Source organism: Stegodyphus dumicola, chromosome 1 (genome assembly GCF_044657685.1).
Source record: "Stegodyphus dumicola isolate Sdum_Otavi_A_Nest chromosome 1, ASM4465768v1".
NCBI classification, from domain to species: Eukaryota; Metazoa; Arthropoda; class Arachnida; order Araneae; family Eresidae; genus Stegodyphus; species Stegodyphus dumicola.
Window position 1 is genome coordinate 99577940 of NC_140768.1, and position 27049 is coordinate 99604988.

A 27049-nucleotide genomic window follows, 5' to 3' on the forward strand; every position below is an offset into this window, starting at 1 on the left:
AGTGTCTATTTTATCATCATCACAATTTGTATAAATTTCTTTAAATAGAGATTTAAAGTCTTCCTTAAAGATTTTACATTTTTCTAAGATTTATTCAGCTTCAGCATTATCTAAGTTATCATAATCTATTCTCTCGATGAATTTCGTTAACTGTGTTTTCAAAATTCTCTTTCGCTTTTTTTCTATATCTGACATTTTGAAAATATTCTAAATTCTTGATTTTACTAATACTTTAATCACAAAAATAGTAGCAATAACGAAATCTCAAATGTAATTAAAATGCGTTAACTATTTCACTCACCTCGTACACTGTATCCATTGCGAAACTCTTGAGAATTCTAAACCGAAAGTAACACCATTACGAACACGTAGAATTCTTATTCACAAGCGCGGGTTTTTCTCGAAGCTCTGGCGTAGGACGGAACAGAATATTGTAGCGAAGCGGTATCTTAACTTTAAATTAATAAACCTAAGAATACATCAATGCGAGTGGACTGTAAATTAACCTTTATTCGGTAGTTTGAACTTTCGAACACAACACAGCACAAAGTAAAACGACAGAGTTACAATTAGCGTTTACAAGAATGCAAGAACAAAATGCGAGCTGCGCATACAATCTGCGCATTGCGAAATAATATCTCACAGACAGGCAGAGAGCTCTGGTGGCCGAAACATCAGCATTATATTTTCAAATTTACTGTGAAAATTTGAAAATATAACGTTGATTTTTGTTGTTTGACTTCTGAATTGATATTTGTTCAGCATGTTATTGTATCTTAATGTTGGAATCTGTTTAATAAAATCATTCAATTACCAATAGGTTTTATGGTAATATTTAAAAAAATTATTTAGCATTTTAATATTCAATACTATCTTGTACAAGACTGACAAAATACTAGTTCGAGCTTAAAAATTAATGAGACAAAAAAGTGATGATATTGTTAGAATAAACTTAAAGAGGTTTACAAATACACATAATCATCTGCCTTGTGGATGTTAGAGCCTTTTAGAGAGCCCCCCTTGTTTTTTTAGTAACAGCACTGAATATCTGCTGCAAAGGTTCATTAACTGAAGTTTGCTTTTTTAGTCAGTTGGATCACTAACTGATCAATCACTACTGCCAGCATCATGGCCTCTATTATATTTTCATTTGATGAGAAGAAAGAAACAGTAGAAAATACTTCTGAAAAATATCTTATTATTCTAAATATACTTAAAAAAGTCGTATACATGCTGTTTTTTTACTTATGGATTTCTAGATTTTCATATCTAGTTTATAAATTATGAGTGTTAAGAAACAGTAGACACCACTTGGTATGATCCCATTAATGTTATTCACATATTGTTATCACATTACTAAAGTGCCACCCATTTGTGTACAAAATGTGGAAAATATATCATTTATTGTAATCAACAGTTCAATTAATATGATCAGTATACTGTAGAATAAAAATCTCTGAAATAAAGTTTTCAAATAAAAGAGTCACCAAATTACGTTAAAAATAGATTATAAAATTTGCCAAGTGACAGAGAAATATAACCAAGTAAGGTGTTAAATCAACAAACAGTTTATTTTCAGTTTTAATTAACAATTTAAAATCGAGCCCCCCTCTCCAAAAAAAGAACTAAAAACTTAGTTTGATGTAGGTTTTCAATAACTATCAACTTAGAGTGATCAGACCACATCACTCAAAATAAGTAAAAATAATTTTGCAATCAGACGTAGGTCAGAAATACAAATAATTCTAAATTTTTTTTTCAAATAAATTTGAAAAAAAAATTCCTAAAAAAATCCATTATGCCAGAATAAAGTTGCTTTTTTGCCTAATTTAAAAATTTACATTATCCTGTTGCAGAGATGATATTGCTAGAATGCTCTCCAAGTATTTTGGAAGTATTAAGATTAAGGGTTTGGCATTAGTAAAATAATTTCCACAAATACACTCCTGGCCACCCAAATTGCAACACTAAGAAAGACAAGAGATATCAAAACAAAATTTATTTAGTAGATAACATGTTGACCAAGTATCAAATGATTAAATTTATAGACTTATGTGAAGTAGCCAGAGTAGCCGCCATTGTTGAGGATCACCGCTGCCACATGCCTCGGCATTGATTTAAAGAGACTTTTGTTTTGGTATCTCTAAATATCTGCTGCAAAGCTTCATTAACTTTCTTGGGGTACAGCAGACCAAGCAGCTTCCACACGTTGCCAAAGTTGATCTGGTGTGGCAGCTTGGAATGTAATCTGGATCAATCGTTCAGCAACCATGGACCACATGTTTTCTGTCGGCGAAAGATCCGGAAAGCGAGCCGGCTAGAGAAGCAGTTCAATCTGGCGATTGATGAAGAAGCCTTGGGCAATGCGTGCCACATGTGGTCGCGCATTTTCCTGTTGAAATATGGCTATGGGCAAGCCCTGAAGGTAAGGAAGGACAACTGGCTCCAACACCTCGGAGATGTAGCACTGGCTGTCTAAAGTACCGGCAATGAGTACTAGAGGAGTGCGAGAGTGATATTCAATACCGTCCCATACCATAATATCCAGTGCAGGACCAGTGTGGCGGTGCATAATGCAGCTGTTCAGCATCCTCTCTCCATGGTGTCTCCAGACTCGAATCCGACCATCGTGGTGTTACAGACAGAAGCGTGACTCGTCAGTAAAGACAATTTAATTCTATTCTGCCGTCCACATCCTTCTTTCATCGCACCATTGGCGGCGGAAACGTCTGTGGCTCTGCGTCAAGGGACGAAGTAATGGACATCTTGCGGACAGACCACTCTGCTACACGGCGCCGAATGGTACACGCTGACACTGGATGATGCGTTACAGACTGAATGTGCTGTGCTATGGTTCGTGATGTGACTGAGCGATCCGTCACTGCCATGCGCACAATGTTCCTGTCATCACGTGAAGTGGTGCACTGAGGTGGATGCGCTCGAACACGTCGGTCTGTCATACCCTCCTGCATCCAACGGTCACATATCCGCATTAAAGTTGTTTTGTTTTGTCCAACACGACTACCAATTTCCCTGGAAGATAATTCGCACTCTCGGTAGGCCACTATCCTTCCTCTGTCGAACTCGGATACTTGATCAAACGATGATCGCTGTTTACTACGAGGCATAATTGATAATTTTTTTGAAAAACCACAAGAAAAACACAATTGCCGAACTTGAAATCGTTGAAAACTCCAAGCCTTAAATAGCTCTTTGAAATGGCGCCACAGGAGCGTGTGACGTGCGTCTGCGCTGAAATTCTAATCATTTGCATATCTCACCTCCGCTAATGCATGTTGTAAATTTCATGTTATTTGCATGCTTTCTTCAGGTTGTTGCATTTACGGTCTCCAGCAATATGTTATGAACAGTTTATAAACTTTTTGCTGTGAAAGTACATATTTGCATATTTCTAGTTACATTTATTTTAAATTAGTTAAATTAATTCTATTGTTATTTTGAAGGATATCATTTAGATAATCTTATCAAAACAGTCAAGGGAAAACATGATCATATTAAGCGCCACCTACTGAACTCATATTCATTTCCCTACTAATTAATTATTTTTTAATGTTAAGCCATGACCTGAAATTTTAAGTTTTCAATAACACTTTCTTCAATTTTTGTAATTTTTCCAGTTTTTTCAGTTTAGTAAATATAGAGCACGTTTACACATTTTTAGAATGGTTTCAGGGCCGTTTAATTAATATTTAAAATATAAAGAGTATTTTTTTTTTTTAATGTTCAATATGTTTGCCTTTTTTTCTAAATGATTGCATAGTTATTTCTATGATAGAAGGACTTTTCGTAAAATTTCCACAGACATTGATTTCCATTACTTTCCAGAGACCATCGACTGTGGTTAGTTTGTGCTTAGAAAAAGTGTTTGTCAAAAGACCAAAGGCATAGGTGAAAGTCAAGGGATTTCACATGAATACATTAAAAAGGTATATATACAATACCTATCTCAGGCTTTATTTTTTCAAGGAATGCAGTGATATTTTTCGAAGTGTTACTTGTTGCTTTTTCTTGATGAAGTTTCATTCTTTAAGGGCCACTGGGATAAAGACATGGAATATTTTCTGTAAACCGCAGATGAAAAATTTTGTCTTGATAGTATGTTGAGTTGATATTAACACTTTTTCCCACTGTTCTTATTTTTAATTTCCTGTTGTAAGAGAATCCCGCGACAATCATAAAACCCTTACTGAAATTTTCTTTGCATTGATGGAATTAGGTTTATAAATTTTTTTCTTTTGATAATAAATAGACCTTTTTTTTGTCAAGTCATTCAGGTAAACTCATGTTTCGTAAAAGATCAGAATGTTTTTTCCATTTATATCCTGCTAAATAGTTTCATGCAGTGTTATATAAATCATTCTTTTCAATATACAAATAATAATACAAAATAAATAATAATTTTAAATAATAAAATAATGTATAAATAATAATTTTTTAATAATTAAATAATAATAATTTTAAATAATTTTTTTAATATAAATAATAATTTTTAATTTTTAATAATGTTCACAAGCTACATGCCTCAGCAAAAGCTTGTGAAAATTATTATTTTTTTTAGTTACAAATATTGGTTTATTATTAAGTGTTCATTTAGAGTCTTCTTTCAATGTAGAAGTAATAATTGATGGTTTTTCCCTTTCCAATTAATGTTTTCTAAACAATGTTGCTTATTTTGCACTTAGAAATATCATACAGTTTTTTTAAAATTATGGAATAGAAACATTTCCATTTAGAAAGCATAAAAATGTCCTCCAATCCACAACTTGTTTACATGTGATATTTTGAAAGAATAATTTTAAAAGTAGAGATGATATTTATCAGTTCAAATATATTCTATTCCAAATTATTAATATTCTATTCCAAAACATTTTTGTCTTTTTCAAATTGTTTTAAAATTGAAATTGTTCTAAAAATGTGTAAACATCCTCTGTAGTTCTCATAATGCTATTTATATTCCATGCATTTTCTGCCATCTAAAAATATATGCTGTCATATGCCTTTGCCATTTCTGACAGAAGTTGACAAAGTAGACATTCAGTGTGTTATATTTTCATCAAATTTCTTGCCATATTTGACTGTAGACAAAGTGCAAAAAAAAAAACTATGCTTTTGCAATGTTGAGTATTTTATTTCTTCATTTTCATAGAATGTACAGCACACAGTGATACAAACCATGATAGATCCTTTAATGCCTCATAATCTCAGGAAATTTTTAATTACATTAACAGACAGTCAAAGCTGTTCTGTGTCGTCAGTCTACATTATTGCCAATATAGTGTCTTCTAACAATAAACGCATTAATTTTTTGCCATATCTTATGGAGTAAAATTTAATATTCTCAGATGAAACTTCTTTTCTGACACATATTCAGCAGAATATTATAGCAATGTAGCAAGTTGTGTAATAGTATAAACTTTTGAAAGTCTTCAAATTGAAAGAAAAGGAAGTTTTTGAAAAAAATATTGGGCTGCACATCATGCATCTTAATTCAGAAAATTTGGTTAATGAATTTTTCTCATTTTTGTTTTCAGGGCCCACCAGCGGCTGAGTGGTAAAATCGCTGAACACTGGTAGTTCGGTACGAGGTTCAAATCTCACGAATGGGCTGGCTTCATGGGCATTTTCGTGGTTTTCCCTATGTGTAATGTGTATACAGGCCAGTTTCCCTTAGAAAGTCCTCCATGAAGGCATCCCTTCCTTTAAGCAGATAGCCCTCGAGGCCTTGTCATAATCACATACACACACATTTTTGTTTTCAAAGATGCATTTATTTAAATATTTAAAATATAAGCTTATAATTTTTATAAAGTGGGTAGAAATTTGTAAATACATAAAAACATTTGTAAAAGTACCCTAGCAATGTACAACTAACTTGTTAGGTCATTAATTATTAATCTGTTAAATTACACAATGCATATGTACAGAAATTTTACAAAATGTGTATGGCTTTAAATTTTGTTGAATTGTGTTATGAACGATGATTTCAGTATATATTCCACTATGCAGTTGAAGCTCTATATAATAGACATCATTTCAGTTATGTGTATTAGCAAATTTTTTACCAAGATGCTGACTGTAGTGCTATTTCTTTATAAAAATGAACTACAAATAGCAAATTTCATACTCTGTTGAACACCATTTTTTTTTTAAACCTTACCATATTTTTCTATAATACTGTCATGTAGGTGAAGTGATCATACAAATGATGAGGCAAGTACTCAAGCCTGAACTCAACACTTTATTGTTAGAACTGAATGAGTAACAACTTATATACACCTGATGAACGAGCTGAAACATTCTAGAAAGTTCTTAAATATATGGAACATAAGGAAACAAATTAATAGGAAGTAAATTTAAACAGAAACCAAGTTTTAGGCAGAATGTATCTTTGTGTCTGCATCTGGAATAAAATGTCCCAATAGAGCTTTCAGGATCCAATAAGATTCCCTTTGCAACATGTTCTAAAAAAATTTTGCAACTTTTTCGACAAGTCATGCAGGGGTTTTTCAATATGCACGAAGTTTTTCATAAATTGTCGGTAGTAGCAATACAAGCCCAGAAAACTTCAGACATCAACGATATTTTCTGGAACAGGGAGCTTTGTTTCAGCGTCTACCTTTTGTAGATCAGCTAGGTGTCCCAGTATAGTTAGCTTCTTTTTACCAAATGAACATTTCTTGAAATTTAGCATCAGTCCTGCTCTTTGGATACATTTCAGAACTTCATGCAAGCGTTTTTGGTGTTCTTTGAAATTAGCTGCATGCACAATTATGTCGTCAAGGTAACAAAGGCAAATATTCCATTTGAGGTCTCTTAGCACCATTTCCATCATCATACATTTGAATGTGGCTGAAGCATTGTGTAATCTAAATGGCATGACTTTAAATTCATACATGGTGTCCTGAAGGCTGTCTTTTCTTTGTCTTTATCATCATCTTTTATTTGCCAGTAACCTGACTTTATATCCATCATAGAGAAAACTTCTGTTCTGCACCAGCAAGGCAGTCCAAAGCATCATTGATCTGAAGTGACGGATAGACATCCTATTTGGTTACCTTTTTTAATTTTCTATAATTGACACAAAAACACCACTCATTTTTTTTTTTTTTTTTTTTTTTTTTTTCCCTTCACAAGCACAACTGGAGATGGCAGTGGACTGTTTGATGGTTGCATCACATCTTCTTTTAGCATTTATTGTACTTCCTCTGTAATTGCATGTCCCTCAATGGCTGACACAAGATATGGCTTTTACTTGATTGGCGCAGTGTCTTCTATATCGATTTTATGCTTCACCACATTGCATCAGGGTTTCCTCGCAATACTGTTAAAGTCAGATCAGTACCGAAAATTTCTCTTAATGTTACTCGAGTTAATCTTTTTCTGGACTTATGTCCCTCCAAACCTTCTTGAGCCTCACCACTCAGGGACCAAATAGTGTCATATGCAGTGGTCTTTAAGTCTAAGTTCATCCCTTTTGCTTTGATTTGGATTCATTGAGTGCAATTAGTTACCCATAATTTACTGGAAGATAAATTGAAGCTGGTATTGATAGCTTTTTTTCGCACATCAGAAATCCATTCCCAACAATCATAGCTCCATCTGCTGCCAGTACTCATAATTCATGTGCCCTGACGGGCACATATTTGCCTTGTGAAGTTTGCTTCAGTTAAATAATCTGTTGTGGCAAACAATGATCACTCTGATTTATTTAAAAATTCATTCTCTGAAAGGATTTCTGCAAGGTGAAGTTCTTGATTTTCACAATCGATAACTGCATTGATGGCACAGAAAAAGTCCCTTCCAAGTATCATTCAGTGACTACATTGTGGAAACATAAAGAACGACCTCTTAGTCCCATTCAAATCAACTTTTGATACAATGTCCCGATGTGGCTACAAGTTTATTACAGTCAGTTTTCAGTATAGGTCCATTCTCAGTAAACATAGGAACATTTAATTGTTAGCATAATTCTTTGGATATGACGGAATAATTGGCACCTGAATTGACAAGGGCTTTTTACACACTGTCCCTTCATTGTAATAAAGGTGATGTTCTTTTTTAATGTGGCTGGTTCTTTTTTAATGTGGTTCTACTTCCGTGTATCCCTGAACTTTTGGTAAGAGCTTCTGAAGCTTTTCCCTGATGATGGTGTACACCATAGATCTTAAGTCACTGGCATGTGCATCGGCCGACTCCATGGAGACATTAGGTAGCCTCTGAAATTGTGGTCGAATGATACATCATCCTTGAAGGCTCTCTATTAGATGGTAGTGTTTTGCAGAGGCGTCAATGCTGTCATAGTCCTGAGATGGCAGCACCTGGTAGAAGTCCTTGGCAATGCCTCTCATGAGATAGGCAACTTTCTCATCTTCAAGCATGGTGGGGTTTGCTTTTCAGCACAGAGAAAGAACATTTTGAATGTAAGCTTCAGGCATCACATCGATTTGCTGTGCATGTGCGAGTAGTAGTCTTTCAGCATGGCTCGTTACATCAGCTACGCAACAAAATATGTTCTGTCATGTAGACAAAACATGTTCTTGTGTGTTCTCACATGTTCCAAAGACATTTTTCAAAGATCTCATGTATAGACATGAGAACATTTCTGAAAACAGTCCAACTAATAAATGTGTCTTCATTATTATCAAAAAACTGTGAAGCAGTTCTATGAGATAAAAATGACATTCACCAGACACATTTGATCATCCCAATGGTGGCAATTTGATCAAAGTTCTTGAGCCATCTCTTGGTATCTTCTTGGTATCTCCGGTGAATATACATGGTCTTCTGGGTAGTTGGTAAGTCAGCATTGGTATTGGTGCAATGTTACTCAGAGCAAGCTAGCTTCTGCTGGAAGATTCTGCTCAGCTTCCTTCCCATCAATTATCTTTCTCAATCTTCTGCTCAAATCTTGTAAGAGACCAAACTCAGAGGAAAGTCCTCGTATATGTAGGCTTTGGCATAACTCTGCTGTAGTCATTGATTTACCTGGTGCCTCTACCAAACTGTCACGTAGATGAAGTGATCATACAAATGAAAAGGCAAGTATTCAAGTCTGAACTCAAGATTTTATTGTTCAAACTGAATGAGTAACCACTTATATACACCTGATGAACAAGCTGGAACATTCTAGGAAATGGAAGAAATTCTCCAATATATGGAACATAAAGGAAACAAATTAATAGGAAGGAAATTTAAACAAAAAATAAATTTTTAGCCAACTTGCTTTCGATGGGTTTCAAACTTGAGACCTTTGGTTTCTGAATTCTTCGTCTTATGCACTGAGCCATGGTGTACTCGGTTAAAAGGAATAACTTTTGCCGATTTATTTCATACTTTTCTATCGTAAAAGTGTTTTGCAATACATATAATTTACTATTGAAATTTACTACATGATATACAGTGTATTCATGTACCGGTCTAAGACTTCTTATGAATGGTGTTTGCAACTGGAAGACAGTATGCAAAAAAGGTATTATCTTAATAACTATGTTAAACATGTTAAAAATAACTGTATATTATTCAAAAAATGACTACTCGAAAACTAAAATAAAATTCCACATCTTTCTATACTGTTTTCTTTTAAATATTCAGATGTTATTGCATTTTTTTAAATGTCTTACAAGGATGTGATACATATGATAATAAAAAACTGTTTCAATTAAACAGTTCAGTTAAAATTAACAGGTAATATTTTTATACATGGTACAGGTTTTTATACATTACAGGTAATAATTTATTTCAGTTGAATGGATGCACTTGAATATTTATAAAATTTTTACATAAACTTGTAGCGTTGCGCGCCTCCAACTTGCACGCAACCAAGAGGTGACTGTGAAAACTAGATAAAAGACAGAGTCTTGTTAAGGGTTTAAGTCCCTTTTTATTCAACGTAATAAATTACAAGTGCGTGCTCTTGACGCTCACAAACTGCGCCAACTCGGCGGTCAAATAAAAATAATAACATGAAAAGAAACTAAAGACAAGACTCTAACTACGAGACTCTCTAAAAGTAACTAACTCACCGCGTTTTACAATACCGCTGCTAATTCAGCAAACTTGAAGATCACTTGAACGATTAACACTACTTCCAGGCAAGCACACAGGCCGAAACGCGGGGTTCTTCAATTTCTGGCCAACTACCTCCGCGCTCGTGAAGTAAGAATATCACACACTCGAACTCGTTTCCTTTCTATTTAAATCAGAATACTTCCGCTGATAATTTGAATCCTTGCGCGTTCTACTAAAATTTACATACTCTGGCATTGGCAGTTCCAGGGGAAAGTAAGGCTTGACAGGAAAGATAGTTTAAACTTAAAATAAATGTTAGTTAAAATAAATATAAGCCCTACATTTGCCGCTGCCAGAATTTGGAAAACTTGGAAGCAGGTCCTACAAACGACCTGTTGTAAGTTTCTCTAATTCTGAACTAACTGTCAAGAACTTCGTTTACACAAAAAAAAATCTTATGTAACAAATTGTATACTAAAATTCTGTGTATACTTATAACTTTCTCTTCTTACAGCAACTTTTCCTGGACTTCATCAATCAATCTTGGTCTTTTCCTTCCAGCATCTGGAAGGAATAAGTATCAGTATCTTTCTAAATACATTATAATTTACACTTTCTTGACACAATAAATTTTTGTTTTTAAACGATTCTTTTTCCTTAGTTATTGCTTAATTCACATTCATTCAATTTTTCAAGCATTAATTTAACTTTACCCTGGCTCTCCACCATCTGTGGTGTCAAACGGGAATATTCGTGTTTTAGTCTTACAACACTTCCCCTAACCACCATGATTTGTTAGAATTCAACGACCAAATAGACACACCTTACTCGACATTCTACAACTCAATGAGCTACTTTAACATTCTTAAAAATTCAAGTGTAGGTGGAGAACCCTACAAAACACATTCATTCTAACTTCCCCCTCATTCATCTTTAAACATGCAGGCTTTCGCTCTAAAGCATGACTTTATCTACAATTTAATACTTAAATTTTGACTTCATTCCTTTTGAGCATTTACTTTTAGCATCTAAAATTTTATGCTTCTAAACTAAATTCTACTTTTACATAACATTCAAGTATTTACGTACATTTACAAAATTTTAATACATATAATTTTTACAATTTACCATACAATGAATAAGAGAAAATAAATTTTTACTTTACTCATTCTTCGCCAAGCTGGCGGCACTGAAACTAAAATTCTTATTAATACAAGAATACGAAGTTATTTTTATCTTCGGCCAAATTTTGGCTTTAACATAACAGAATTAGTCTTTCGACCAACAGAAAATGCTTGTTCTTAGCTTTTATACTTAAAAAAAATAATACTTTTGCCTTAGCTAAATAAAGTAAAACAAAACTAAGTCTCAACCGAGACATATTGACTTTCGTCAAAACATAGAACTTCGTACTTATACATAACATTTCGGAACAAAAGAGAAAAAAAAAAAATTATAGAAGGTTTTAACTTATTTTTGAGTTTTCGATGCTTGAAACTTCGTCATTCTTTTTTGGCAATATTGGTCCCAAGTTAGAGGTTTCATGGACGTCAATCTTCTCCTTACTGACCTCCGAGTGTCGTCCACATTAGTTTTTCTTTTGCGTCCTCTACATGCTGGCCTCTTGGCGGAATAATCGTCTGGTTGTTGGCATTTCCGTTTTTCCCTGGGACAGCTGGTCTTGACGTCCTCCGGTCTGGAGTCCTTCTTGAATTTCTTCTGTTCCTGATATTTTTGTTGCTCCTGTTGCCGTTTCAGTTTCCGGAACGGCGGCCTTGCTGGCACCTGACTCTGTGGCCGTGTGCGCGTTCTCCTTGATGTATAATTTCTCCTGCGATCCGTTGTAGGTGGTGTTTTGCTCTTTACCACGGTTTCTTTACGCGGTGCATCTGTATTCTTGTTTTTCTTAAACGCTGGAGTTTGAAAGTTATTTTTTCTTTTTGATACTGACGTCCGGGTTGTAGAAGGGCTAGGTCTCTCTTCAGTTCTCTGCTTCTTGGGTGGTGGAATAGTTGTTATTTCTGGACCTTCTACTTCGTTTAGACTTGAGTCCTGCAAGAAACTTTTAAGGATTTCAAAATCATTTGGATTATAGTATTTTTTCACCTGGTCGGGACTTGCTTTACAGATTTCCCCTCTCTCGTTCTTAAGATATAATACTACTCCTTTGATTTCCTGAATTACATAGGGACCTTCAAATTTTGGAGCTAGCTTTGCCGTAAAATTGTCTGGGGCACTTGATAAAGAAAATTTCCGCTTCAATACTTTATCCCCAACTTTAAAATCTGCTTCACGGCGTTTTCTATCATAATATACTTTCTGCCTATTTCTTGCCGTATCCGAGCTTTTAAGCGCCTGATCAATCAGCTTTTGCACATCTTTTTGTTTAAACCCCTGCTCTCTTTGTTGCACAAAGAATAATTTATCTAAAGGCGTAATTAACTTTCTGCCTAAAAATAATTCTGCTGGGGTTTTTCCCATAGTGTCGTGATTTGCCGTTCTTAAAGCATAAGCTAATTCATTTATGTAGCCATCCCAGCGCTTGTGATGTGTGCTCACGTAACTGCGAATTATTTTTACTATGTTTTTATTCACTCTTTCTGCTATGTTTGCCTGTGGTCTATACGGAACCATTTTGATATGGCGTATGCCAAGTCCATTGCATATGTTTTCAAATATTTTACTAATGAATTGTTTTCCGTTATTGCTAATGACTTTTATCGGTGCACCGTATTTTAAAATGTATCTGTGTAAGAATGCATCTGCGACTGTTTTGGCTGACGCGCGTTTAAGTGGAACAATTTCTGTCCATTTTGAAAAATGATCTACTACTAAAAGAAAACGATTTCTATTTAACTCGCTCTGGGGGAAGGGACCAAGAAGATCTATGCCTAAAATTTCATTCGGAAATGTAGCGCGAATGCTATTTAAGTACCCGGCCGGGCTGTAATTAATATCATTTATTAACTGACATTGATTGCAGGACCTGACATACGCCGTTACTATTTTGTATAATTGCGGGAAATATACCGCCTCGCGTACCCTTTTTAAAGTCTTTCTGACCCCTAAATGGTCCGCTGTTTTCGCGTCGTGTAATTCCTTCAAAATGCTTAATCGAAGCGAGGCTGGGATGACTGGTTTGTACTCAAGATTTTCGTTTGTTATTTTCGTATAAAATAATAAATTATCTATTATTTCATAGTTTTCTGCTCTATTTCTTATCGCATCGATATCTGTGTGCTCAAAGCTTTCGGGGTCTTTCAAATATGCATAGATATTTCCAAATTCAGGATCAGCTTTCAGTTCAGTAATAATCGTATCTCTAGAATCTAAAATTTTTGAAGTCAACACAGCGCATTTAAGTTCATTTCCTTCATCGTCCAGTTTTATACGAGAAAGTGCGTCAGCTACATTGTTTTCCTTACCCGGTTTATATTTTATTGTGATATTATATTCTTGGAGTTTTAAAGCCCATCTTTTTAACCTGGGCGTTAGGTTTTTCCCCGAGTAAAGTCTACCAACAGCCGCATGATCCGAAAAGACTGTTACTGGCGCTTTGCCGAAATAAACTCGAAATTTGTGTACAGCCATTAATACGGCTAATGTTTCTCTTTCTGTAGCTGTATAATTCCTTTGTGTCTGATTCAACGTTTTACTAAAAAATGCCAGAGGATGGTTATTTTGCATAAGAACCGCACCCACCGCATAGTCTGACGCATCTGCTGCAATTTCCAGGTTTTCGTCCCCCTCCGGGAATTTTAAAACAGGGGCATTAATGAGCGCTTCTTTTAATTTTTCAAATGCTGTGTTTGCTTCCGCTGTCCACGTAAATTTACCCCTTTTTCTTTTGATTACAAAGAGTGGTTCAACAATATTAGCGAAATCTTTTATGAAAGATCGATAGTAAGAACATAACCCAAGGAAAGAAGAAAGTTTCTTGGCGGTGTTGGGCGGTGGGAAATTCTTGATAGCTTTTATTTTTGGATCTTGCGTTTCTATACCCTTTCGCGAAATTTTATAACCGAGATATTTAAGTTCTTTAGTTGCGAACTTGCATTTTGAGGCGTTAATTGTAAGACCGACCTCTTTTAATAATTTAAAAACTTGTTCTAGATCATTAGTGTGTTGTTCCAACGTACTACTCGTTATAATTATATCATCTAGATAAATTAAAGTTGATTTTCCTAGGACAGGCTTTAGAACAATGTCCATAGCTCTCTGGAATGTTGATGGGGCCCCACACAACCCAAAGGGCATGCGTAAAAATGCATAAGTGCCCGATTTTGTTATAAACGCGGTTTTATGTATGTCTTCGGGTCTCATAGCTATTTGATAGTAGCCAGACGTTAAGTCCAAAGTAGATATGTATCTTGTCGATTTGATCTGTCTAATGATCTCGTCTATAACCGGCAAAGGGTAAACTGGAAATTTGGTAATACTATTTAGTTTTCTGTAATCAATAGCAAACCTCCAAGCCCTTTTATCCGATGGAGGAAACTCGTTCTTTTTCCTACATAGTACGACTGGACTCGCGTACTCACTATTTATGGGCGTTATTATTTTATTCTTTAACATCTCCTGAATATGTTCTTCGATGATTACGTCTTTTTGTTTGTCGTACCGATAAGGTTTAGTCCTACAAGCTTTTTCGGCATTTAATTGAATCTTATGCGTGACTATTTGACAATTTCCTGGTTTTTCTGAAAACAAATTAGAAAAATTACTCGCCACTTGCTGTATTGCTTGCCTTTCATGGTCATTCAGATGGCTAAGGTCCACTTGCGGTGTCTCCACAGGTTCCACCACCCTCTGGTCCATCTCCAACACCACGGAACTGTCTTGAAAATTTAATTTGGCCCTCGCGGCCCTTAAAAACTCCATACCTAAAATAAGAGAATTTTGCAGATTTTTCACTACAAAAATTAATACTTTGAGGCTTTCCTCTTTCATCTGTAAGTTTAATGATAATTTCCCGATGCAGTGACATGTTTTTCCTTGCGCCGCTATAATTTCCGTATTTTTGGTTTTTAAATAATCGTACCCTATAAAAATTCTTTTTGAAGAAATTTTCACTCATAAAATTTCCTTCTGCTCGTGTATCGATGAGGGCTTCTACTTGTACATCGCCAACCAGGACTTGTATAATAGGTAACTGTGAGTTTTTTTACGATGACCGTATTTAAATGTCTATTTGAGGGTTTTTTTAAAACTTCCGAGGTCTGGACCCTCCCTTTCACAGGCCCCTCTACTCGTTTAAAGCTTTCCTTTCAATCTGTGCCTTCTGGGTACGCGGATGTTTATTTTCGAATTTTCTTTTTGGGTCTTGACCTTCGAGTTTCGATGAGTTAGCTTGATAGCTCTTTCCCCCATAAGAGCGATTTCCATTTCTGGTTTCCTCATTTGAAGATTTCCTTCGGGTACTTTGAGAATACGTTGCCTCTCTAGTTTTTTCCGCTATTCTGCGATTTTGAAACTTCACCGCCAATTCGAAGAGCTCCTGCAATGTGCTTGGGTTTCTAATTTCAAAGTAGTCTTGAACAGCGGGTAACAATCTTGGTAAGATTATTTCAATAATCTCCGCATCGGGTTTCTTCCCATACAGCATATCCGTCAGCTTAATTTTTCGTAGAATAAAGTCCGTCAATTCTGCTATATCCCGTTGATAGAAACTATATAGTTCGGCTTCCAGCCGTGCGCGATCTTTCACTATGGGGAAGGCCTTTACTAACGATTTTTTGAAATTTTCAAATGTATATGTCTGGCTTCCAAATTCCCCTAATAAAAGTTTGCCTATATTTTCCACCATAGCGCGGCCTGTCCTCTTAGTGCGGATGTGGCGATAGCAACTTTTTGTCTTTCAGGAACAGGGTAGAGCTGAAAGTGGTTTTCTAGACCTTCTAGAAATACCGCCACCGAATTTTTTCCGTCGAAATGGACGTTTGGCTTGATTGACGCTCTCAAAGTCTGGACCAGGTATCCAAATCCTTCCAATTGGCTTGTCATTTCTTGTTGTTGTCCAGCGGTTTCCATCCAATTTTCGGCCATTTTAGTTCGATAAGTGTTCGGGCGCCAATCTAGCGTTGCGTCTCCAACTTGCACGCAACCAAGAGGTGACTGTGAAAACTAGATAAAAGACAGAGTCTTGTTAAGGGTTTAAGTCCCTTTTTATTCAACGTAATAAATTACAAGTGCGTGCTCTTGACGCTCACAAACTGCGCCAACTCGGCGGTCAAATAAAAATAATAACATGAAAAGAAACTAAAGACAAGACTCTAACTACGAGACTCTCTAAAAGTAACTAACTCACCGCGTTTTACAATACCGCTGCTAATTCAGCAAACTTGAAGATCACTTGAACGATTAACACTACTTCCAGGCAAGCACACAGGCCGAAACGCGGGGTTCTTCAATTTCTGGCCAACTACCTCCGCGCTCGTGAAGTAAGAATATCACACACTCGAACTCGTTTCCTTTCTATTTAAATCAGAATACTTCCGCTGATAATTTGAATCCTTGCGCGTTCTACTAAAATTTACATACTCTGGCATTGGCAGTTCCAGGGGAAAGTAAGGCTTGACAGGAAAGATAGTTTAAACTTAAAATAAATGTTAGTTAAAATAAATATAAACCCTACAAACTTTTAATTTGTATTATAATATCTTTTGCATTTTAATATTTAGGATTATAAATGCTATATCATTGTCTAAAATGTTAACTGAAACTATAATTTAGTGAATTTTCCATTTGATCATTTTTAGTTGGATTGTAAAATTTCTTAAATAAAGGCTTGACCACATGTGATTTTATGGTACACAAAATTAACTCATTAATTAATTTTATAGCATGTAATATTAACACTGTACTCTAAAAGATTTCATGTAAGTGGAAGTGAAATACCAATAAAATAATTTTGTTAATTTCTATTTCTCCCATAATGCATTCTAAGTCGCTTTGCTTTCATTATATTGTTAAATATGTTCAAATCTGTGTAAAAATTTATATTATACCTTTCTTTTCAGTATTTAACATATGTAACAAATATTTGTAATGAAAAAATGAAAGAGAACTGGAACAGGACTGAAAGGTCAGTTATACAATTGATTTACAGCACCCATTAAATTAATGTAAAATATATTATAAATAAATCTGGAATTTCATTTTTGTATTTTGTTTCAGGCCTAGTAATTTGCATTAATGAGAATGCTTAAAACATATTTTAATGTATGTTAGAGTCAAAATCCAAATGAGTGAATTTTAAATTAAGTGCAATTATTAATATAAAACAAAATTTAACTTCTGAGTGATGAGATTGGCAAAGAGCAAAAAGCAATAAATATAAAGTTAAAGCTCATGCATAGTAAACAAAGAGAAATGTCTCCAATATAAATACTTGCATGTTATATATATCTATCTAGATAGCAGTGGCTCTGTACATTTTAAACAGCAATATCTTTACCTTGATGAAAGCTGCACAGTATGTCTGCAAAGACTGATTTATTAGCAATTCAAGATTTGAAGATAACTTTAATTATTGTTAAGCATTCTTTTTAATGCTATATATTGATGATCTCAAACTAATGCACTGTGGGCTGCATGAGGCCCAAATACATTTTAATTATGAACTTATTGCAAATATAAAGTGTTATAAAGGTTTTAAGATTTTAACTATTTGAAGTCCAAGTTTACATTATTTTCATCACCACTGAAAACTAACGGGAATAACATATCAGAAAATCTGTAAATGGAGCTAACTAATTTACAGTGTAATATAAATCTTATTCAGATATTTGAAGATAACAGATTTTATTAACTTTAAAAAGATTTTAACTACTTGACAAAAAATAAATAAGTTCTGTTACAAATTATTACAAATTCCCAAACCGCTTGGTTTAGAAATACATTTATATATGAGCAACATTTTTTAACAGTTGAAAATAAATAAGGGGCAAGAAATTGACTAACGAGCATCTATAATTTGTGATGCAGATAAATTCCAGTACTTTCTCTGCAGGGTTACAAACAATCAGAATCAAAATGCCATCAAAGTCAATCTATAGGAAGAAGTAAAGAAGTTTATAATTATGTACATACAAATATATGTATTTTAATTTATGTTTTGGAGAAAAGTTCAATAAATTAAAAAAAAGCCAAGCTGTCATTATTTGTTCTCAAGTATTGTCCTATTTAGAAGATTTCAGATTTTCTCTGAAAAGGTTTCATAATTTCTTTTAGTTTAAAGTTATTTAATGATTAACTAAATATGTTAAGACTATTTAAAATAGACATCACTCCCAAAATTTAATATTTATTTAGTTCCAATATATTTGTATTACAAAGTGCAACCAACAAAAAAATGTCTTCCATTAACCAAATTTTAGATTTCAGTTAAAAAATTTATGAAATAAAGAACAATTATGATCTAAAGGGTATCAAAATTTACAAAAAAAAAAAAAAAAAGCTTAATATTTATTTGTTTACTTTATTAAACATTTCTTTCAATGTAAGTTGTTTAAGTTGCTTCATTTTATGTAATAATACTTTCTTTTTAATTCTATAAACAGACATAATTTCTTGTTCAGTTACAAAGTTCCGCTGTTCAAGTCCCGTTAATTGCTGTGCCGAGAATACCGACTAACTTGTCAATCGAAATTTTTTCGTTTTCACTAACCTCTCTGTCACATTCTTCATGTCTTTATCCATTTTTTGCAGCAATTCCACTTTTTGTTTGTTGCACATCGAAACATACTTTCGTTTTGTAGATCCTTTGAAAGTTCCAGCATCGGAAATTCTATTTGACATAATCGAAAGTTCAAGTTTACTTTTATAAAATTGCTCTTACAGTCTGCAAAAAATAATAAGCGGGATCCAATTCGAAGATTAAGAAACAACGCAATCATTAACATTAAGTGAAACAGATAATTAGATAATTTTAGCTTACACCGTCCGTTATACATTAAACGCGCAGGCGAAAACGCATTCTGCACTTGCGTACACGCATATGCGCAGTAGTCAAGGTCTTACGCGCACGCGTAAAACGCCTGTGCGCATGTGCCAACGCGGCGCATGCACAGAAAGTTTTTAGCTTCGAGGTCCGGATTATAGATCATTCCGGATTATGGGTGTCCGAATTAACGACTTTTGACTGTATAACTGCTTATTAAAAATAAAATAATTCATTTCATTTCATGATAAAGCTTGCTTATCATGAAATGAAATGAATGTCTCTATTGTTGAATGATGACACCTAGAGCCAATTTTGAACATATACAGTGGAACTTCGAGATATGAGTTTAATTCGTTCCAGCATGGAGCTCGTATAGCAAAATTCTCACATCTAGAAACAAACTTCCTCATTGAAAATAATGGAAATCCAGTTAATCCATTCCACAACCCCAAAATATCAACATAAAAATCAATTTTTCTAATAAATAACACTGGTAAATAATATCTCAAGTTTATCTTTATGACAGTGTCAGACAAATGATAGCTTCCGACAGTGACTTTAACTGCTTCTCGTTAATCCACACCAACAATAGCTTCTAGGAGTTTTGGAGGGTGCTTGGAAGTAATGGTAACTCCTTTGCCTACATCAAGTTTCTTAATTTCTTCCTTCTTCAGAATAGTGCAGATTGTTGATGTCGAAAGCCCATAAGTCTTTGCAAATGCCGTCACTCTTACACCACACTTATGTTTATCTATGATTTCTTTCTTAATTTCAATGGCCATGGCTTCCTTATTTTTCTTTGCAGCACTATCTGAGGCAACAATCTTCTTGGAAGGCATCGCGAAATAATTATGTTCACGCTAAATGTAATAAACAATTAACTCACAAGCGCACAAACACTTAGATCAGCGAACACTAAGTGATCTGACGATGGGATTCTCCGAGTCAAGCCGGATCGGGAAATGCGCCACGCATACCAACAGCGTGGCTCGTTGCTCGTCTTTCGAGTCAGTGCTTGAATTTAGAGACAAATTTTTCGCTCATACTTTCCTCGTATCTCGAATTTCTCGTATATAGAGGTGCTCATATCTCAAGGTTGCACTGTATATACAGAGGCTGTTCACACATTTTTTAGACGGTTTTGGTAAGCGGTAATAAAACATCGTTTGCTGCAAAAGAAGTAATTGCAATTGTACTATGTTTTTAAAAGTCAAAATTATCGTATGTGGCTTGAAAGTTTTGTTTTTATTCAAAATGGCGAATTTAACAAAGCAGTGGTTCGAAGGCTACACTTACGCTCTTTCCGAAGAGAAATATGCATACTCCGTTATCCAAAAACGATGTGAGAGTCATGGTTTTGTGATATCTAAAACGTCGATAGGTAATATCATCAAAAAGAAAGGAAAAAAAGTCAAATTGGAGCCTCAAGTAGGACAAAAATTCCAAACAAGTATTCAAGGAAAAAACGGACATCTTCGACTATTGCAAAGGTACGTTGTTTAATGTTAAAAGAAAATCCCCCTAGTCAAAGGACAGTTGCAAAATCATTAAAATGCTCGGTGTCCACTGTAAACAAAATGATAAACGTTGATTTAAATCTTAAGAAAGCGAAAAAATGCAATGTGTATTGTCTTCTTCCAAAGCATATCGCTCAACGCAGGACACGCTGCAGAATTCTATCTGAGAAACACTTATCCAAAGAAAATGGAAAACAGTTTTCACAATAGATGAAGCATGGGTGTATTTAAATGATTGTAACAAAAAAAGAGCCATTTATTATCATAAAAGGGGAGAAAAAAATTTTAAGTACATGGTTCAAAGAATCGAAAGAAAGTTTTTCTAAGGGATTTATGATTGTTGCTGGTTTTTCTTATAATGGCAAGTTAAAAATAAAGAGAGTGCAAAAAAATGTCAAGATTAACTCTAAATACTATCAGGAACATATTTTATCGCCAATTTTTCTGAATGAAATACCATCGCTTTACCCACAGTGCCATCAATCTGTGAGACTCCATCAGGACAAAGCTAGCAGTTACACATCAAAATCCACTGTAAATTTCCTAAAAGAAATGGAACAAAAAACTGGTATCCAGGCCATACCCTTCACTGATATCTCTACTAAATCTCCCGATGTCTCACCAATGGATTTTTGTGCTTTCGGACTTTTAAAAACTGCATTATCCAGAGTTGTCCCGAAACCCTAAAATGACTTTGGAAAGCTGTTCGGGAGGAATAGGATAGAATACCTCTTCTGCCTCTTCAAAAGGCATTATTATCCTGGAAATTGCGGTGTCGAAAGATAGTTCAGAATAAGGGATGTCAATTAGAACATTTAAAACACGAGAATTTTATGTAATTTAGTTTTGTGAATACAATATATATCGTCTGACAAATGTGTGAACAGCCTCTGTAGTTCTTCATCTGAACAAATGCACTTTGAATACCAACTTTCGAATTTCAGCAGTTTTTTAGCTTTATTTTTTGCTTTATGTAAACTTAGTAATAAAATTTAGATTAACAAGCCGAATGATTTAAAAGCAATTTGTTGCCTCTTGGCAAAGCATAAGATATTTATGTTTCAAATTTAATCGGAGAATTCTGTGATTTAAAAAGAAAAAAAAATGTGATGTCACTTGCAAAGTGGAAAATGTTTGTTTTTCAAAATTAATAAACAAACTCAATGGTTTTTTTTAAAAAAATATTGCTTTTGTCTTCTAAGCATTAAGGTTGTACCATGCAGGAAAGCATAAGCTATTTAATTTTCCTTTTAAATTTTGATATTGATTATTGATAATATGATATTGATTAACAAACTAAGTGATTTAAAAGAAATAAGTGAAGTTTATTACCTCTGTTATTATTAATTGTTAGCTAGCCCTGTAAAATCATCATACATTTTTCTTTTTTATAATAATTATTTTAGGCAGCTATATATATTTGTAGTAATTTGGATAATCATGCAAAATTTGAAACTTATGCATAGAACATCCATAATGAAGAACAAATTTGATAGCCAAGACAGATTCCACTATTCATTTTTATTTTAATTTCCATTTGTGGTCACAAATATCTTGGCACACTGATTATGCCTGTTTCAGAACACTTAAATCATTTTATATCATTCTGATAAGAAAGCAATACAGCAGCTGTCTAGATAGGCTAAGAAACAGAAATCAAGCACAGTGCCTTATGGTAGTTTCGTTCAAAGGGAGAAAGATTTTAGTTTCAAATTTGGACTTTCAATTTTGAATTAATTGCGTGTCCAGTGTTGTGAAAATGATGGCGAGGAAAAATATCCAAATTCCAGTAAAGAAGCACGGGGATATTGCAAAACAAAATTAGTAATTTGATTGGCATATAGGAAAGTTTTGAAGGTGATTTTTATTATACCTATATTTTTTATTGATTATCCTATAATTTTGCTTTTTCTTAATGTATAGAATTACATTTTCCTTTTTCAGATTGTTTTCAAATTTGCGAGCATCAGTATCTTCTCAAGAAATAAATAAATTAGAAAATGACCATGAAAGTGGATTGCAAAGAAGAAATGTGTGTGAATATACTGACAAATCTGTACAACATTTCAAAGAGTCTGATCATTGTATAGATATGTTTTGTGACGGTTTTGAAAATTTATTAAAATAATATAAAATATGGCTTACATAAGGAATGTAAAAATTTGTTTAATTTTGAAGGCCATCATTTATATTTTTGCTTAGTTTGTGTTAATCTTAAAAATATTAATATTTTTATATCTTCAGAAATTAAAAATCCATTTTATGATTAAATTATTTATGAATTCATTTTCTACCTGAAGATATTTGTAAGGTTTATTTAAATTAAAATTTTGTTTTTGTATTAAATCTGTCTGGTACTTCTGTGTCTTCATCAGTATTACCAAAAGTGTAAATTTTGAAGGGGTTTAAAAAGTGAATGAAGGTGTAGATGAGAGAGAATTTGGATACACAGCTTCTAATTCGATTTTGTCCACCTTGTTTGTCACATGATGTTTTTCAGTAAGTGTCTCCTGATTTTCACTAGTATTTTAAAAGCTAAGTTTATAATATTTAATTTACTATTTGTGTTTCTCATATTTAAACTTGTATTTCCAGACCTCTCAAGAAGAGATGATTAAGTTATTTATTATATTTTCAAATGTACCTACAAGCCAGATTACAACTAAAGTGTTAGTTGGTTTCGTATTTGTATTTTTAGAGTGTTAGACTTTAGTGTAAAAACAATAAGTCATCTGTAATATGGGAAAGTTAAATGAGTAGTTAGTTTAAAAGTGTAGATTATAGATTAACCTTATATTTGTGCTCAGTGTAAAAGTAAAGTATATTGGTATACAGCATCAAAACTGGGCCTGTTACAGTAGGCACACAAAGTGAAACTAATGCTGCAAGTAATTTATGTATGTTTATGTTTGGACTGGCTAAACTTTATCCCAGTGACATGGTATTAAAATCATTCGATGAATTTAGTGAACTCGTAGATATCATGCAAGCGGTGATGAACCCATTGGTGAGAATTAATGATAAAAATTCAAAACTGAGTTTTGTGGATGCTTTAGAAGGCCGTTTCTTGTCACACTTATTGTCAGGAAAGCAAAGTTTGAATTTTAGATTCTTCTTAAATTTCTTATTGTTATCACCGAAAATGTAACAATGTCTTGATTTTGTTTACAGCTGTCAAAGTTGTGACTTTTTTGGGGAGACTGAATGCCATCAGCTATTTACTATTGTTCATCATTTTGGTACATTCTTTCATGCTTGTAAACTGTTATTGTTTAAAATGACCTTCTGCAGTCTATTTTCAATTAGCCTACTATCCTTCAAGCTTGAGATTTAGTCTCGTCAAAGAGCTCATTCTTATTCCGTAACATATCCGCAGACAGCATTCTCAGCTGGAGCTTGCTTTAGTGGAATGTTATCTTCCGTTCAATATTAATGTCTTTAACAAAGGTTTTAAGCCAGCCTCTCGTATGGCCAAATACATTGAAACTGCACATGTTGAACATACTATAACTACTGCAAATAGAATTACCAGATTAATCATGATATAAGTACTATGCAGTAAAATGAGATTGATGAAATTGTATCTGAACAAGAGATGCTACACATCTGATGGCACCATTTGCTAGCAGCTTCACAGACCAAAAACAAAACTGTAACACCAGCTCCAACGTTAAACCAAGAGTCATTTCTAATGCTAAGGTTGCCAAGAGTAATTAATTTACTACTTTTACTTATTACAAGAAAAAGTACACCCCATTTATATATACCGATAACATAGTTGAACCATAGAAATTCCCATATCTCCATGTTTTACTTGGGCAGCACATTCAAGGAAACCTCAAAGCAAAGTAAAAATTAATCTCCTCCTCCAAGATGCTAACACCTATTGCATTGTACAAAAATTAATTTTTTAAAAGTATATCCCCTTTAATAAGCTGCCAGAGGACATTTTAAAAAGTGTTATTCATCTGGTAATTAAAGAAAGTGAATTAATTGAAGAGCTCAATGATCATCACAGCTATATAAAGAAGAGAAAGGGAGCCTCTGCCACTTCCTCTACCACTCCACCTCTACCACACATCTATCTATCATGCACTGAAAATAAAAGCATGTTCAACCTAGTCAGACGTAATTACTTCAAAGTAAAATTTCTCCGATGTGAGCCTGGCCCTGTGCAATATTACTGATGTCAGAAATTCTATCACAACTCTCCTTCAACCAACCCACCAAGATGTGTTTGCTCTGTTTAAGGTCATCTTACAAAAAATTGCTCAGCTGACTGTACTAAACCACCAAAATGCTGCTTTTGCCTATGTCTGCACCTGGCCAGTTACTCTGGCTTCCTCCCCAAATCCTTGCAACCTTCCTATCCATCGAATCTTTATTCCAAGGCAGCCTCTGAAAATTAATCCCTGAACGCAAGCTCCTTCTGTCACAGCCAACCTTCCAAAAGAATTTTCTACTCTGACTAATGGCAGCAAACTTCTAGCAAACAAAATGCAGATTTTGCAGTCAAAATTTGGTTTACAGAAGTTTAGTTTAATTTTTACTTTCCTGGAACTGGAATGCAAATGTCTTGCCCCTCTAAAAAAAAAAAAAAAAAAAAAAAAAAGAGAGAGAGAGAGGATGAACTTATCAGTTTTGTTGAGGATATTGAACCTGACTTCATTTTCATTCAGAAAATGTACCTCAAATCAGTTCTTTGCTACCAATTACATATCTTCAGAAATAATAGAGAGCAGGCATGTAGTTGCAGTAATCTCATCTGTATAAAGAAAAGTATGCTCGTACTATTCAACTAATGCCCATACCATTAGTTTCAAAAGCATCATTGATAAAGTTACTTTAATTCATGATGATAGGAAAATCACAATTACTTCCAACTATAACAACACTGATGAACTTCATATCATCTTTCAGATTGACCCCTACACTGGAATGGACTGGAATGCCAAACATCGAATCTGTGATTATGGCTATTCCAATTCTCACAGTAACTGGCTTTTTAACTTTATTTAGCAATAAGGTTCTCTATCCTGGCTCCAGATCATTGTTCGTGCTAATCTACACTAAGCACTTCAACAATAGACTTGCTAATAATTTTACCTATCCTGGAAACTCTGTCAGTTGTTCCTCTTGTCTACTATACTTTCTGTTACTAACTGGACCAAGTCATAACCATAAGGAATTTAGATAGCTCAGTCAGCTGCAGAATACCATAATTAGACCTTCATGAAAAGCCCTTTGCTTTTCATTCTTTGTCCTGTACTGTGGACACTGCAGACAAAGAATTATTGTTAGTTTGAATGCTATGTTAATGTTGCTTTTTTTTTTTTTTTTTTTTTTTTTTTTTTTTTTTGTTATTCATGTATTTTTGCTTATTAAATTTAAGTAAGGCTGTTTTCATTTTAAGTGCTAATTCAGTTAGTTTTACTATGAATTAAGAATGTTTAATGAATTAATATGAATCAAATTTACTATGAATATGTTAAGTTATCAAATTTGTTTAGTATTTAATACTGAATATAGTGATAGACTTCTGTGTAGAGTTAAAATAAGCTAAGCTTTCAAAATACCTGCACCTAGATGTGTTCTAACTTGAAAATCCAACTACCAGTGAATATATATTGGTATTCGAGTTTCCTAAAAATCCATTAAAATGGGATTTATGGGTTAAAAAAGTTCAAAGGAAAGATTTCATTCCAAGTGATCATTTGCTATTTGATGTCATTTGCTACAGTTATTTGAAAACAAACGAAGGTGCTGTTATTCAGATTTGTAGAAGTCGCCCAAAATTTTAAAATGATTCTTATCCAGGCATTCTTTCTAGCTTTCCAAAATACTGTTAGAAATTTTGTACATAGATAGGTAACCTTCGAGAAATTATAAGTAAAATTTTTGTATTTCTTTTCTGTAATGTAACGAAAAATCTAGAGAGATTAGCTATGCCGGAAAAGTAAAAATAGAGATCAAATTTATTTAGCATTAAATGGGTATCTCGGTAATTTGGCGAAAAATCGCCAAACTCGGCGATTATTTGATGACATTTTGGTCCGGTCCCTGCATCACCGAAGTAGGTATTACAATTGAATAAATGTAATTAATCGCTATATTAACTGTAACCATAATTCGGCCTTCATATTGCCTTCCAGTAATTTCAAGAAGCAGAAAGTACTTGAGATATATCGTGTGAAAACTATATAAGGCCGCAGAGAGCATGTGCAGTCAGTCAGTTGTTGTTAGCTGTTAGCTCAGCGTCAGTTCCAAGTACTGTCTCCGGTTTAGCTTCGCTCTTTAGCTGCGCTTTGCATTGAGTTGAGTTTAATATTCATAATAGTTTGAAGTGTAACTGCTGATTGTACTCGGTGATATTTTAAAGAGTTGTACTTTTTTTTTTTTTTTTTTTTTTTTTTTTTTTTTTTTTTTTTGGGTAAGTTCCAGTTCTCTGAAGCGTTTCTTTTGATTAAAAAAAATTAACTTATCATCGGAGCTGTGTGCATTCAATCTATTACGAACATGTACGCACGCAACATTTTTAGGTGTCAGGAGTGGCGTTGAA

General features: G+C 33.9%; 1 protein-coding gene across 3 annotated transcripts in view; it reads left to right on the forward strand.

Moving 5' to 3' along the window:
* Nucleotides 1–22836, forward strand: part of LOC118197188 (tRNA wybutosine-synthesizing protein 3 homolog) — a 79846-nt gene extending 57010 nt beyond the window's left edge. Inside the window, exons 6-8 of one of the 3 annotated variants that reach the window (XR_015041575.1) lie at nt 3847–3947; nt 17049–17113; nt 22435–22505. Coding sequence is in view for 2 of the 3 variants with exons in the window: in XM_085818151.1 (XP_085674277.1) it covers nt 17049–17113; nt 22435–22618 (249 nt within the window). In the remaining variant the exon portion in view is untranslated. Of the gene's footprint in view, nt 1–3846; nt 3948–17048; nt 17114–22434 lie in introns of all 3 variants that reach the window. The other 2 variants (XM_085818151.1, XM_085818158.1) reach the window with 2 other exon arrangements.
* The last annotated feature ends 4213 nt before the right edge of the window (nt 22837–27049 follow it).